Genomic DNA, 12591 nt, shown 5'->3' with positions numbered 1-12591 from the left:
AAGATTCATAGATGAAAAAATGTGTTTAAAATACTGATTCCACAAATCTCTCTCTTCCCTGTGAATTGCTAGCCTCATAATGTGAGGAAACAGAGCAAATATTTTACGAGGTATCTCTCACTCCTGTTTGCAGCACAGAATTTTAGTGGATTTTCCCTGCTGATGGAAAGGGGGATCCCTCATGCTGAAAAGTGAAGGAGCCCTGGCATGGAGAGGAACATTCCTTATTCACTATGAGGGGAATTTTATCCTTTCTTCAACTGCCTTGACCACCAGCTTTTGTTGTAACAGCTCTTTTTAGAGTTTCTCACCCCAGATTCACTGTTTATTAATTTTTTTTCCACTCTGGAATATTTTCCTGTGCCTTTAACCCCACACTGCTGAAGGAAGAGCTGGACCCCAGCGAGTGGGGCTGGATTATTCTGTAGCAGACCGAGGCACTCAGCTGTGGCTGAGCTTTGCCTGCTGTGTTACTTGGGTTTGCAAAATTCATGCTCGTGCTGTTTTGTCAGGTCTTACACGAGCAGAGCCGTGTTCTTAGAAATGAATTAATAATGAACTTGATGAGCTCATCTCTAGCTTGCTGCTCCAAGCTTGTTAAAGGCCTTATTTCCCAGAAGTGCTTCATCTCCTACCACACCACACATAACCTGTTTATGGCTTTAATTAGCATTGAATTTAATATTCGGTTGTTTTACAATATCTATGTTATTTAAAACTTACATGCCATTGAAATGCAGGGCAGTGCATTTGCAGTCTCATCATGGACTCCAAATATTAATTTTTTTAAAGTTTCTATTTTAGGCTGAATAATTTGATCACTTTTGATTTGAATAACTGGGTTAACTTTGCAATTTTAATAACTCCCATAAATCTTTGGCATTCATTCAAGAAATATAACAAATAGTTGCTACTGAAACAGAATGATGATTGATTTTTGTAGGGCTCACTCCTATATTTTCCAAGACCTGTTTGGAAAAATATTTCTCTTAAAAAAGAACGGTTTGAAAATTGAAGTATTCTGAATTAAGCAAATGTTATGGTATCTCCTATCTACTTTTACATATGGAGTATAACCAAGTGAGTTAGTCAAGGCTTTCCCTAAATCATCCTGTTTATTACTAAAGTTAATTCCGTTTTCTTCCTTAAATTTCAGGCATGTTGGTCTCTTTGGCAGGTCTTGGCCCAATCAGATGGTGAGCCAGGATTAACACATCTTTTCCAGTTTCAATGCACTTAGTCTTCACTTTATATAAACTGGCACCCAAGTAAAGCTCTTGGCAACTAAAAGTTTCAGCTCTTAGACATTTTCCCCCTTAAACTGGACAAGTGAGCAGGAGATTGTCAGATCTGTCTGGCCTAATTCACCAGCTCTTTATCAAATAGAGCTGAGTAAATTGTTACAGAGCTCTTACTCTCAGCCCCTTACTTGCTGAAAAGCCAGGAGATAATGCTGCAGAACATGAAAGGTACTTTTCAAACAGAAATCCCTGGAATGGAGCTTCCCAATGGTGTTGTAAATAATCATAAAGAGCAGGTTTTCCTTTCTTCCTTTTATGTTCACATAAACTTGTTTCAAATCCATGCCCGAGGCCACGCCAGCCCTCTAATTTATTGTTCTCACATAAAAGCTCCTTAAGTGCAGCACAAGTAAAACAATTTTCTGATCAGAATCAGCTGCAGGCCCCAAGGACTGGGTGAAACCATGGGAGTGCACAGGGTGACAGTGGAGCTGCTGCGCCCTGTTGGGGCAAAATACTGCACCAGGAATTCCCAGCACTGAGCTGGAATATTCCAAACCTCCTTTCCTGGGCAAGTCACCTGGCTCCTGCTTTCTGCAGTTTCTGAATGATTTGCCCTAGACTTGTGAAGTTCCATTTCCCCCTCACTCCATCCCAGCCCCAGTGGCTGATGGAGTTTGCAGTGCACAATTGGGATTTTCCAGCACCACCCAAATCAGGGCTGGGCGAGTTCATCCCTCGTGCAGGAGGCAGGCTCTGCCCTGGCTTTCTGCCCCAGCATAAATTACAAAATTAACTTCATCAAATACTGCTGCAAACAGTACCAGTGTGAATTGATAGAGTTCTTCTGGGAGCCAAGCACTGTAGCTGCATTTCATAGAGCAGATTTAGTGATTCCAGCCCTGCACCTCTCTGAGCTGAAGGCGGCGTCACAGCCAAGTCATAATTGTGACCTTAGGCTGGAGATACTGAGGTAACTCTGCCAAATCTGAAGATTTAGTAATAGAAATAAGTAATAGAAATAAGAAATTTCATCATAATGAATTAGCCAGACATTTAACAGTGTTATTTGGCCTATTTGAGCTGAGTTTTTAGAAACTATGTAGAAGCAGATTACAAAATTTTACAAGTAAATCATCCCATTTCTTTAAAAACTTCACCTCTAAACCCCAAACCCCTACCCATAGTTTATGCCATGCTAAGTTCAGTTGTCTTGCTTGTAAACAAAGCTTTCTTTCTCCAGAGCTTTCCTTTGGGCCAATCATTTGGTGAAAGGTGGGGCAAAAGTTTGAGTAAGTAAAGAGAAGTTCCAGTTGAGGGAGTTTTTGTGACTGTCTTGGTGATTTCTTTAGCGTTTATTATTGGTTCTGGATCAAATAGCCTATCAGTTATTGTGTGCTTTTATTTTCTGTGATACACAATTATATCTGTACAGTAAAATGCTGGTACCAGAAAGGTAATTTATTTGCTACAAAGCAGTGAATTTCTTTTGACAATTACCCACTGGGGAAAACAAAAAACAAACCAAAAAAAACCACCCACACCAAACCAGACTTCTGAGTACAGAGACAAAATTGTGCATTTGTTTGACAGAGGAAAGTTAAAAAAATTAAAAATAAAAAAAAAATCCCATTAAGTGCATGAAGCAGATGCACATGCAAGGAGGGCACAGATTGGTTCACTTGTCAATTCTTAAGCTGTCTCAGGCTTTTTTCCTATTTTTCCAGCCTGACAAATCTAAGAAGACAATGCATGAAACAAGATCAACAGTCATGTCAAATTATCAAATCTGAGAGTACTCAGAGTTTATCCCGTGAATGATTTTGCTTAACAAATCCCAGCAAGTGTGACAAATCCAAAGCAGAGACAGAGCTGTGGGGCTGGTACAGGCAGGGATGAGCTCATGCAGCAGGATCTGCTCAGGGTCACATTTCACCAGGAGAGGCTCTGGGGCTCCTTTTGTGTGGAGGAAAATCAAGGCAGCATTTCAGCCACTCCTATTACAGCACCCTTTATTCTCTTAAATGCATGTATTACCTGCATAATCATAGAAAATAGGGAAAATAATGTACCTTAGGAAGCCAAATGGGAAATGCACTGATTTTTCAGGTGTTCAGTAAGAAAGACTGGTGAGAGAAGTCTACATAACAAGCAAAAAAATCGATTTTTAAATTTAATTGTGAATTGCAAAGAATTTTACTGTGAATTCTGGAATCTGATTATCCCAGTGATGTAAAAAAAAATAATACAAAGCTTTTGATCAGAAATTAAGTGTAAACTTCACTGAATAAATTCTATGTATGAGATAAATGGTTCAAGGGAATCTTTAATGGACTTAAAGATAACTTGATTTAAGAGAAATTGAACTTCTACTTAGTGCTAGTTTTTCCTTTTAACCAAATAATCTCAAATGTAGATGCAATCTCAAAAATGAAAAAAATATTTCTGCACTGAAATATTTCTAACACAAAGCTGAGGTGGGGTACAAGGGCAAGAATTAATAATGAAAAGACGCAAGGAAGATAGGAAGTATATTTTATTTATTTTTTCTGTTAATGTGTCAGGATTTCATAGACGTCATTTTTAAAGGAGCATTTATCAGAGAGAAATAATGAAAGTAGTTGGACTTTTTCTTGAATTTGCACCTTTTCAGGATGTATAATTTTTTACATATTCATTTGAATTAAATAGCTTTTTCTAAAACCAGCCACCTGGTATGTGCAATAAGTGAGGATATTAGCAAATCAAACTTTTCTGAGCCACAGAATTTCACTTCTTCTCCATGGGTTTATGAAGTAGTTGTAACTTTAACCTAAAAATTGTAACTTTTCACCCCTTTTTTGTAGGAAGATTAAAAAAGTTATCCTCTTCCCTTTGTTTTCATTCTCCTACACTAAGCAAAATAGTTCTCTCCAATTGGACAACTGAGATTGTCCAAGCTGTTTTAATTTTTTATTTGTGATTTTTCACTCTGGATCTGTAGAAAGGAGCAGCCAAGGGGGTGAGTGTGATCCACTGTGGAAACTCTCATTGCCTTCACTCCCAGAACCTCCCACTGCCCTAGGGCTGGCTCAGCAGAGTAAACTGTGAAAGCCAGGAAACAGAAATTCATTAATTTGTACATTGAGGAGTGGCATATTCTTGTTTCCAACAGTGTTAGGGGAGCAAGGCAATGTGCAATTGTTCCCAGTTGTTTGGCCCCCTTTAACATTTCCCAGTGTTTCTGTCGGTAGCTGAATGTGCTCCTGGTGTGTTTGGGGTGTTTTAGGGTGATTCACTCCTCAGTCTCAGGCTGTGACAGCTCCTCACTGCCCTGGTGCCTTCGCTCAGCACAGCCCAGGCCTGGGGAAGAATCAGACTCTCAGACTCTCAGACGGGCTGTAATCCCTGGGTAATAACCAGAATTATCTCAGTAAATTTAACTTAAATACTACCAGGCAGCTCTATTTTATCCCAAAGCAATGACAACAGTGCCTGTTTGTAACCAACAAAATTAATTACAACCAAGCCTGATTTATTTAGAATTTAACTGAGACAAAGTACAAAATTTACTCGTGCATTTTGATGACTTTACCGGAGGCGCATCTTTCCCTGCCTTTGGTTCACTGGAGCACAGGCAATAAAAAACAACCCACTTCTTGGTTCCCTGTAGGTTGTTACAGGGTAAGTGATTGTGTCTTATGGGGATTTTACAATCCTGGAGGTAAAGAGTTGTGGCAGAGGATCCATGGGACATTTAGTGCTGTTCTGTCATCACAATTTCCATCCAGAATGCAAACCCCCTGCTCTGTTGGGTGGCCTAGACTCAGTGAAGCATCCTGGTTAAGTTGTTTAATTACCAACAGGGAAGAGTTGTTGAAGTTATCCAGGTAAAAAGGCAGGATTTGGGGTGAGGGAGCCCAGCCTGGGGTGCACTGACATCCCAAAGGTGCCCCTTAGGGCAGCCCAGGCCTCCTCGTGGCCACAGGGAAAACCCAGAGCAGGTGGGGCACAGCTCCAGAACCCCAACCAGCACTCCAGCCCTGGGGCTGTGCTGGCAGCTGCAGCACTCAGACCCTCCATGGGATGTGCATCCTCCATCCCTCGGGAGCCAGCTCCGACAGGAGCTCCCAGCACCAGCTGGAACCCAACCTTTGCCCACAGGGCACCTGGGACAGAGTTCAGAACCAACTGCCTGCCTTTCCAGGCTCTCCACAAAGAGCTTTTTATAACCTTGAAAAACCTGCAGTTTTCTGAAAAATGAAAGTGGTTTGCTCATCAAGGAAATTCATCAAGTTTATGCAGGGTTCCTTTCGAACTGAGTTTGCATTTCCTTGGGAAAAAAAATTAACTGTAAGAAAATGAGCTGTAATCTCACCACTTGTATATCTCCTGATTAACCTCAAAAACATTCACTCATGCTTTTCTTAAAAGCACAAAACCTAAAATGGAGATTCTAGTTCTTTTATCCAAAGAGATTTTATCATGATAAGCTACTGAATGTCATCAGATAACCCTTTATGTTGCCTTGACCAAGAGCTGACTGAATTGTGGTAAATGAGGTAAGAAAGTCCTTGTAACTCTAGCTGGGGATGATCTTGGCCTTTGGAAGAGAAAAGCCTGAGCAGCCTTAGAGAAGGAAGATTAACTTCAGCTAATTCCAGATTTGGCCATTGAGGCCACATGCATAAAGCTGATACTCTGGGTATCCTCAGAGCATCCCTGGCTCTGGGAGGTTAATCCTAACACTTCAGCTGGTGTCTCTATTTGATTCCAAGATCTGACACCCTCAAATTAACAATGAGCAACAAAAGAAATTTTGCAAGAAATTTAAGACAATATAAATTTCCATGCACTGACCACAGAAATAGCTGAGTCTGTTTTAACTTGGAAAACGGTAATTAGTCCTAATTTATCATTGGTGCTTAGGCAGAACCTCAGTTGAAGGCACTGAGCCATCCTGCTTAATTGCCAAAGGCATATGGCAAAGTATGACTAAAACTATTTTGCTCCAGTGCTAATGAGTTCAGAAACTCGGGAACAACTGATGAAAAACTGGTGAATAGAAATGCCTGCTAACGAGCAGGGAGTGATGTCACTGCCATTCCTGCAGTGAAGGATCTGCCCTGCAAGGGAAGCAAACGCCAGGCAATGCAGGCACCGTGTGCTGAGGGAAATGATGCTGCAGAGCACTGTGCAAAAGCTCTTCTGTAAATCTGTTAATCCATTTTAAATGTACTTCCCTCATGATAAAGATGAGTTATTGATGTGTTGATGCAAACAACGGCTGTAAGCAGTGCTAAGCCTGCAGTTGGTATTTGGGAAAACTAATCATCATTTCCATTTTCATCTCCAATTTGCTGACTTCTGGCTTAATACTGAGAGGCAAAGCAATATGATTGTACAGTTCTTTATTTTCATAGTTTTGCAAGTAAATTAAACCCTCTCACAATTCCCTGTAAGAAGTGGACATTGCTGTCCCCTTTGGCCACTTAGGAAAGCCACAAGATGCGGGCAGGCTGTGTGCAGGCCGGGCAGTGAGTCAGGCTGTATCAATATCTGAGATGGGGATCATTGCTGGGAGCCTCTGCGGAGCTGCTGGGAGCAGGGGATCGATACGTGCTGAACTCTGAGCTATTTTTAGTGGAGAGTTCACTCTTCCTTCATTTTCTGCCTCCTTGCTGTGCCTCCCATCTCCCACACACTCCTGGACAATAACAGTCACACACATCCTTAAAAGCTTTTTTTCTTCCCTAGTACAAGTGGGAAAGAATGACACTGAAGAGTTTTCTTGTTGTAATCTGCAAAACAACTCGTGCTTTTGATATTGCATGTACTGTTCACTAATGTCTGACTTGAGGCCTGTGAAAGATGGCTTTGTCATAATATTCATTAACCAAGAAGATAATTATTAACAAATTTGATGTTGCAAATGTTCAAAAAGGAAAAAAGAGCTGCTTCTAGATAAACTCTCACATCAATTTTCTGGGAAATTAATTAGATAATTAAGAATTTAGTCACTGAGGAAGGGAATGGTTCAAAACATCCCAGGCATTATAGATGTCACTATTAGGGCTTTTTTCTTTGGTTATATCTCCTTGTCGATGAAAATAAGATAGTTCTTGATTTTCCATTTGCTGAACACTAAGAAGTGACTTTTCCCTCTGCGTGTTCATTTCCTTTTTTCCTTAGTTTTTCAATTATATGTTGTATAAACATCCACTCATCTTGCCAAGAAAACTCAAAAGGTATTTTCCTCAAGATTAACTATAATATTTCCATAAGGAAGTAAAGAATCTTATTTCCTATCAAACGAAATAATTTGAGGACAAAGAAAGAAACCAGCACATCCAATGGAAAGTGAAAATATTGAAGCACTTGCAGTTTACCAGGACTTTAGAAACCCAGAAGTCTGTATTAAAGAAATTAAGGGAAAATAATGCTGATATAACAGCTCAACAACACTAAGTGTTCATATCTCCAGCATTGTGAATCCAGACTAGCAAATAACCAAACTGCCACAGGCTGTTTTAGCTTTCTGAGGATATGAGTCTAATACAACTCATTTCCCAACACAGGTTTTCAGGCAATAATTATCACAATTCTATTTTATTTTCTAGTATTTCGGCAATTCAGGCAAGTTCTTGAAATAAATAGCAATAGAATAAATAGAATAAATGTGATAGATCCTTCACTCCCAGTTAACCACCCAGTATATCTGAATTGTGGGTCTAACAGCCTTTTTGTTTAGGTGTTGTGTCTGACTTTTCCAGATGTTAAGGATGTGGATGCCTTCAGATTTACATGAGATGCTCCTTTTAAATACCTCTCTTCCTCATTTTTCTCGTTCTGTTAGATGGATGAATCGTTTGGGTCTCGCAGCAATTGGTTACACACCTGATGACAAGGATATTCACCCAGATGAAGGTAATGCTTCAGTGATTATAATTAGGAGAAGAGAGCACACAGTACAAATCTGTTCAGTATTTCAATAAAGCTGGAGGGGTCGTAACTGACTTCTTTACCGACATATGGCCATATCTTTCCAAATATCTATTTTGATAAGAATACATTTCCTCGAAGAACTACATTTATTGGTGCTACCACCAAAGAAAATAAAATCCTGAGCAGTAATTTTAAGAAATAAAATCAGTGATAAAGAGAATGCGGGGTTCAGGGTGAGGTGTGATCTCCCAGATCCCAGCCCTCAGGGATGTTCACCCCGTAAAACCATCGCAGACTTTGGGCAATGTGCTTCAGCAATATTTGTTTGCACCTCCTGAGCTCAGGTGCCAGCCTTGTCCTCTCCCCATCACCCACACTGGAACCTGTAATGCCCAGTTAAATTAAGTGTTCAGGCTTGGCTCTACTTCAGCATCTGGAATGAGGTTTCTGTGTGAAAGTCCATGAGCAGAAGTTGGTTTTTATGTGCAGTGGCAGTCAGGTGCCTGAGCTGCCTTCTGTAACCCTTCCCCAAAGCACTCAGAGCTTCCTGCACTCCCTGTTTGAGGGGCCAGACCTTCCCACCAGCCCCTTCCTGAGCAGCTGCCGAGCCCTGCAGGGGACTGGGGAACGTTTACCTTGCCCTGGAAGGACGTTGCTAAAATGTGGGATCTGCTTTCTGGTGGAGAAGCACCCGAGTGAGACCTGGAATGCTTTGTCAGCAGATTACTGGAGCGAGAGCGACCAGGACGACATCGATGGCTCCCTGACGCTGAAGCAGGAGGGCTCCTCCGCGCTGTGTGACACCTACCACCGCACCCCCTCAGTGAGTCACACACTCTGCATGTGCCCAAGGTCACCAAAAACACCTCTGGGCCTTCACTTGCGCTTCCCTGGTCCTGGGATGTTTAAACAACATAAAGGCGGCGGAACAAAGCCGGATGTGATTGTAAAAATGAAATTACTGCTGCTCCTCGTGAGCCAAGAGCAGGATTTTTCCATAGCAAATCAGTTAGGAAGAAAGGAGAGGTAAATGTCTCCTGACACAGATCTGTCACCAGACCATGACCTTTTTTTGTAGGATTGGTAAAACTACACATCATAACAGGAACAGAATATTAAAATTTTACCTTCACTGAAGAATGTGAAAAGAATGTGATGGATGGGATAGTTTGTATTAATTGAGACTAGTTTTCAGTTATTAATATTGGATACTGGATGCTAGAGATTAAGATCAGCTCACATTCACCCAGTAATCATGTTTTAGTTCTTTTTTGAAGAACAAATCTTTCTAGGAAAGGGGTTTTTTTGTACAATACCATGGTAATGACAGTATTGCAAATAGAACATTACTATTAGACAAAACACAGGCAATTATGATAATTATTCTATGATTCCAAGCACAGATAGGACTGTTCTCTATTTTTCTTTCAGATTTTTCTTCAGCGTGAATGACATGATCCTCACACAGCCAGAACCAAAGAAAGAGTGACTGAGACAACAGCATCACATGGGTGAAGCTCAGACTGATTTTCACCCATGTGATGCTGTTTTATCAACTGGGATACAGGTTAAGCCCCTCCCTTTCTGTTTTTCCACATTTTTGCCTTTCTCTTTGTTTTGAATTAAATTTATACACAGACCCAGAGAATTCACTCAAATAGTTTCACAAGTTCAACAGTCCCCCAGCCAAAAATCTTCCTGGGTGCTGAAGCTTTTGTTGTTTGGGTTTGTTTTTTGGTTTTTTTCTGTTTGGCCCCTAAAAAAAAAAAGAAAGGAAATCCGATTATGGTTTCTTTTGGAGACTTCCACTGTCCTCAGCTGCACTGAGTGTAAGCTGGATGGGTCTTCAGGAAACCTGCACCAGTGTTACACTTTTCTTTCCATCAGGAATTGCTTGTGGGCAGAGAATGTGCAAAACAAGAATAGGGAGTGGTTAAAAGAGCACTTGTATAAAAGTTGTCACTGCTAATTCTCTTCTGTTTACAGTGGTTCATGTTATGACAAATCCAACCCATGAGTCCATCTGATTACTAGATATAGAGCGTTTTACACTGCAGTCATTTCCTTGGGTCTGTTCAAAGCATCATCTCATGGGCAGATGTTTTTGTATTTTTCCAGGTGAATTCTTCAAGTCCATTCCCTGAAGCCAAACAAGGCCGACACTTTTCCAGCGAATCCACGCATTCCCACTCTTCTGCCGAGGACTCGCGGCAGGACGCGGCGGGCAGCACGCACTCCTCGGGGTGCAGGCCTCCCTACCGAGAACGGCGCTCGTGGCAGGACCTGATAGAGACTCCCTTAACCAGCTCAGGGCTCCATTTCCTCCAGACCGTCCCTCCGGAGGCGGAGTACGCGAGCGGCCGGCCCGGAATGTCACCGGACAAACGGAGACAAGCCACGCTGCCCGTCCAGAGGCGCCACAATTTTGAGCAGGATGGGCCTTTTCCTCTGGTGGAATGTCCGAGGGGACACAGCTCCCACGGGCGGCCCCAGAAACCACGCAGCCAAAGCCTTCCCCGAAACAGAGACGTCCGCGGGAAGGGACGCGTGAAGTCCATTGAGGGGACCGACGACAGTCCGGATGAGAAGGTTCCTCTTAGAAGGCACAATAGTTTCTGTGGAGAAGGTAAGCTCTGGGAGATTTCTGCTCCACTTTACTGCCATCAAAATCCAGAGCAGTATTGCCGCTGTTCTCAGTGAGGATTTTGTGGTTGAACTGCTGGATGTTGGCAAACGCAGGAGTTTGTACTTGAAATGCCAGGATGTAGTGCTAAAAATTGAGTTTTGGGATGATGTTCTTGTCTCATCAAAACTAACACTGCAGAACTGAGTAATCGGTTAATGTAGTACTGAAGTTGCAGTATTGCTGATTTTAGAGACTTCAACAGAATGATCAGGTTTGTTGTTAGGGTTCTTTCTTTCCTTTCAGAAAACGTAAGAGAAATTGAAGAAATCACAGATGGTCTGCAAGAGCTCTACAGAACTCTGGAAGAAGCCAGTCTGTCAGCTTTCGGAGAGCAGCGTCCCTCCACCAAGCAGGAGTTCCGCAAGTCCTTCGTGAAGCGATGCAATGACCCAGTGATCAACGAGAAGCTGCACCACATCCGAGTCCTCAAGAGCACTTTAAAAGTAAGGCTTTATCCCTGATTTTGTGTGCAAGGAATATAAAGTAGGAAAAGTCTAATTGTGCATCGCAGAATGCTGGTGGGTTGAAGGGACCTTAAAGCTCATCCAGTGCCACCCCTGCCATGGCAGGGACACCTTCCACTATCCCAGGGTGCTCCAAACCCCTTCCACCCTGGCCTTAGACACTTTCAGGGATCCAGGGGCAGCCACAGCTTCTCTGGGCATCTGTGCCAGGGCCTGCCCACCCTCACAGCCAGGAATTCCTTCCCAACATCCCAGCTAACCCTGCCCTCTGGCAGTGTGAAGTCATTCCCCCTTGTCCTTAATATCTTTATGTTTCTACTGTTAATGCTTTTTTTGTAGCTTTAAAATGAAGTTTCAAAGAAACTAAAAATCCTTTAAAGCAAATATGTTCCATCTTAAGGGGAAAACGGGATTATTTGGCACTCCGTATGGGCAAATTGTAGCAGGTGGCACAGACAGCTGTCAAAAATCTATGCTGTAATAGTTCCTGAATTTAGGTAAATATTAAAGTTTCCATAGTAGTTTTCCTGGCACTTGGCATTAAAGAAGAAATAAAGTGCTGAAATACCAAATTTCATTTTGACCTATCCTCTGTGTTTCTGGAATTTGCCAGGCAAAGGAAGGGGACCTCACAGTAATCAACAGCCTTCTGGATGATCCCAACTTAACATCCAAGAAGTTCAAAGATTGGAAATTAAAGAACTATGAGTTTTTCCTGGACATTTGTGAGTACAGTGCTGCTGGGAAGTCTCAAAACGGAGCCTCTGAACTGGCAAGCTCAGCCCCAATGCTGACACACACACACTCCTTCATCGAGACTCACGTGTGACAGGAGCCTGGGTCACTGCTGGGTGCCTGACACATGCAGTCAGACAAACCCTGGTGAATTTACCGCTGAGGTACTCAGCAGTACTGTAAATACTTGGGTAAGAGAATAGTGCCACAGGATGCCTACTACATTGCATGATAAGACAGTAATATTCTTTATGAATTTTTTTGTTTGCTATTATCAACCGATGTCCGTATCAAGCTCTGCATTAGGAAGAAGCGGTGCAGAAGTGTAACTGAAAATAAATACCAGTATATTTGAAGTACTGTACTAAAACTCAGCTTATAGTATGAGCTCCTGCAATCATTTTATATATTTAGATATATATAAATACATATCTATGTATATAAAATGTAACATGGTAGTTGACATTTCCTTTTAAAATTCCCTAAAGTTCACATTTTCACACATTTTTTCTTGAGAAAAAATATAAAAATGAAGACATGA

General features: G+C 41.8%; 1 protein-coding gene across 1 annotated transcript in view; it reads left to right on the top strand.

Moving 5' to 3' along the window:
* The window catches only part of LOC121363085 (connector enhancer of kinase suppressor of ras 2-like), a 162473-nt gene extending 150210 nt beyond the window's left edge, over positions 1-12263 (top strand). Inside the window, exons 18-22 of the mRNA XM_041485172.1 lie at positions 8077-8147; positions 8885-8988; positions 10284-10791; positions 11095-11294; positions 11929-12263. Of these exons, the coding sequence (XP_041341106.1) occupies positions 8077-8147; positions 8885-8988; positions 10284-10791; positions 11095-11294; positions 11929-12144 (1099 nt within the window). The 3' untranslated portion in view covers positions 12145-12263. The remainder of the gene's footprint in view (positions 1-8076; positions 8148-8884; positions 8989-10283; positions 10792-11094; positions 11295-11928) is intronic.
* The last annotated feature ends 328 nt before the right edge of the window (positions 12264-12591 follow it).

The sequence above is a fragment of the Pyrgilauda ruficollis genome, unplaced genomic scaffold, assembly GCF_017590135.1.
Source record: "Pyrgilauda ruficollis isolate IOZ18807 unplaced genomic scaffold, ASM1759013v1 scaffold7, whole genome shotgun sequence".
NCBI classification, from domain to species: Eukaryota; Metazoa; Chordata; class Aves; order Passeriformes; family Passeridae; genus Pyrgilauda; species Pyrgilauda ruficollis.
This window is presented reverse-complemented; position numbering and strand designations above follow the sequence as displayed.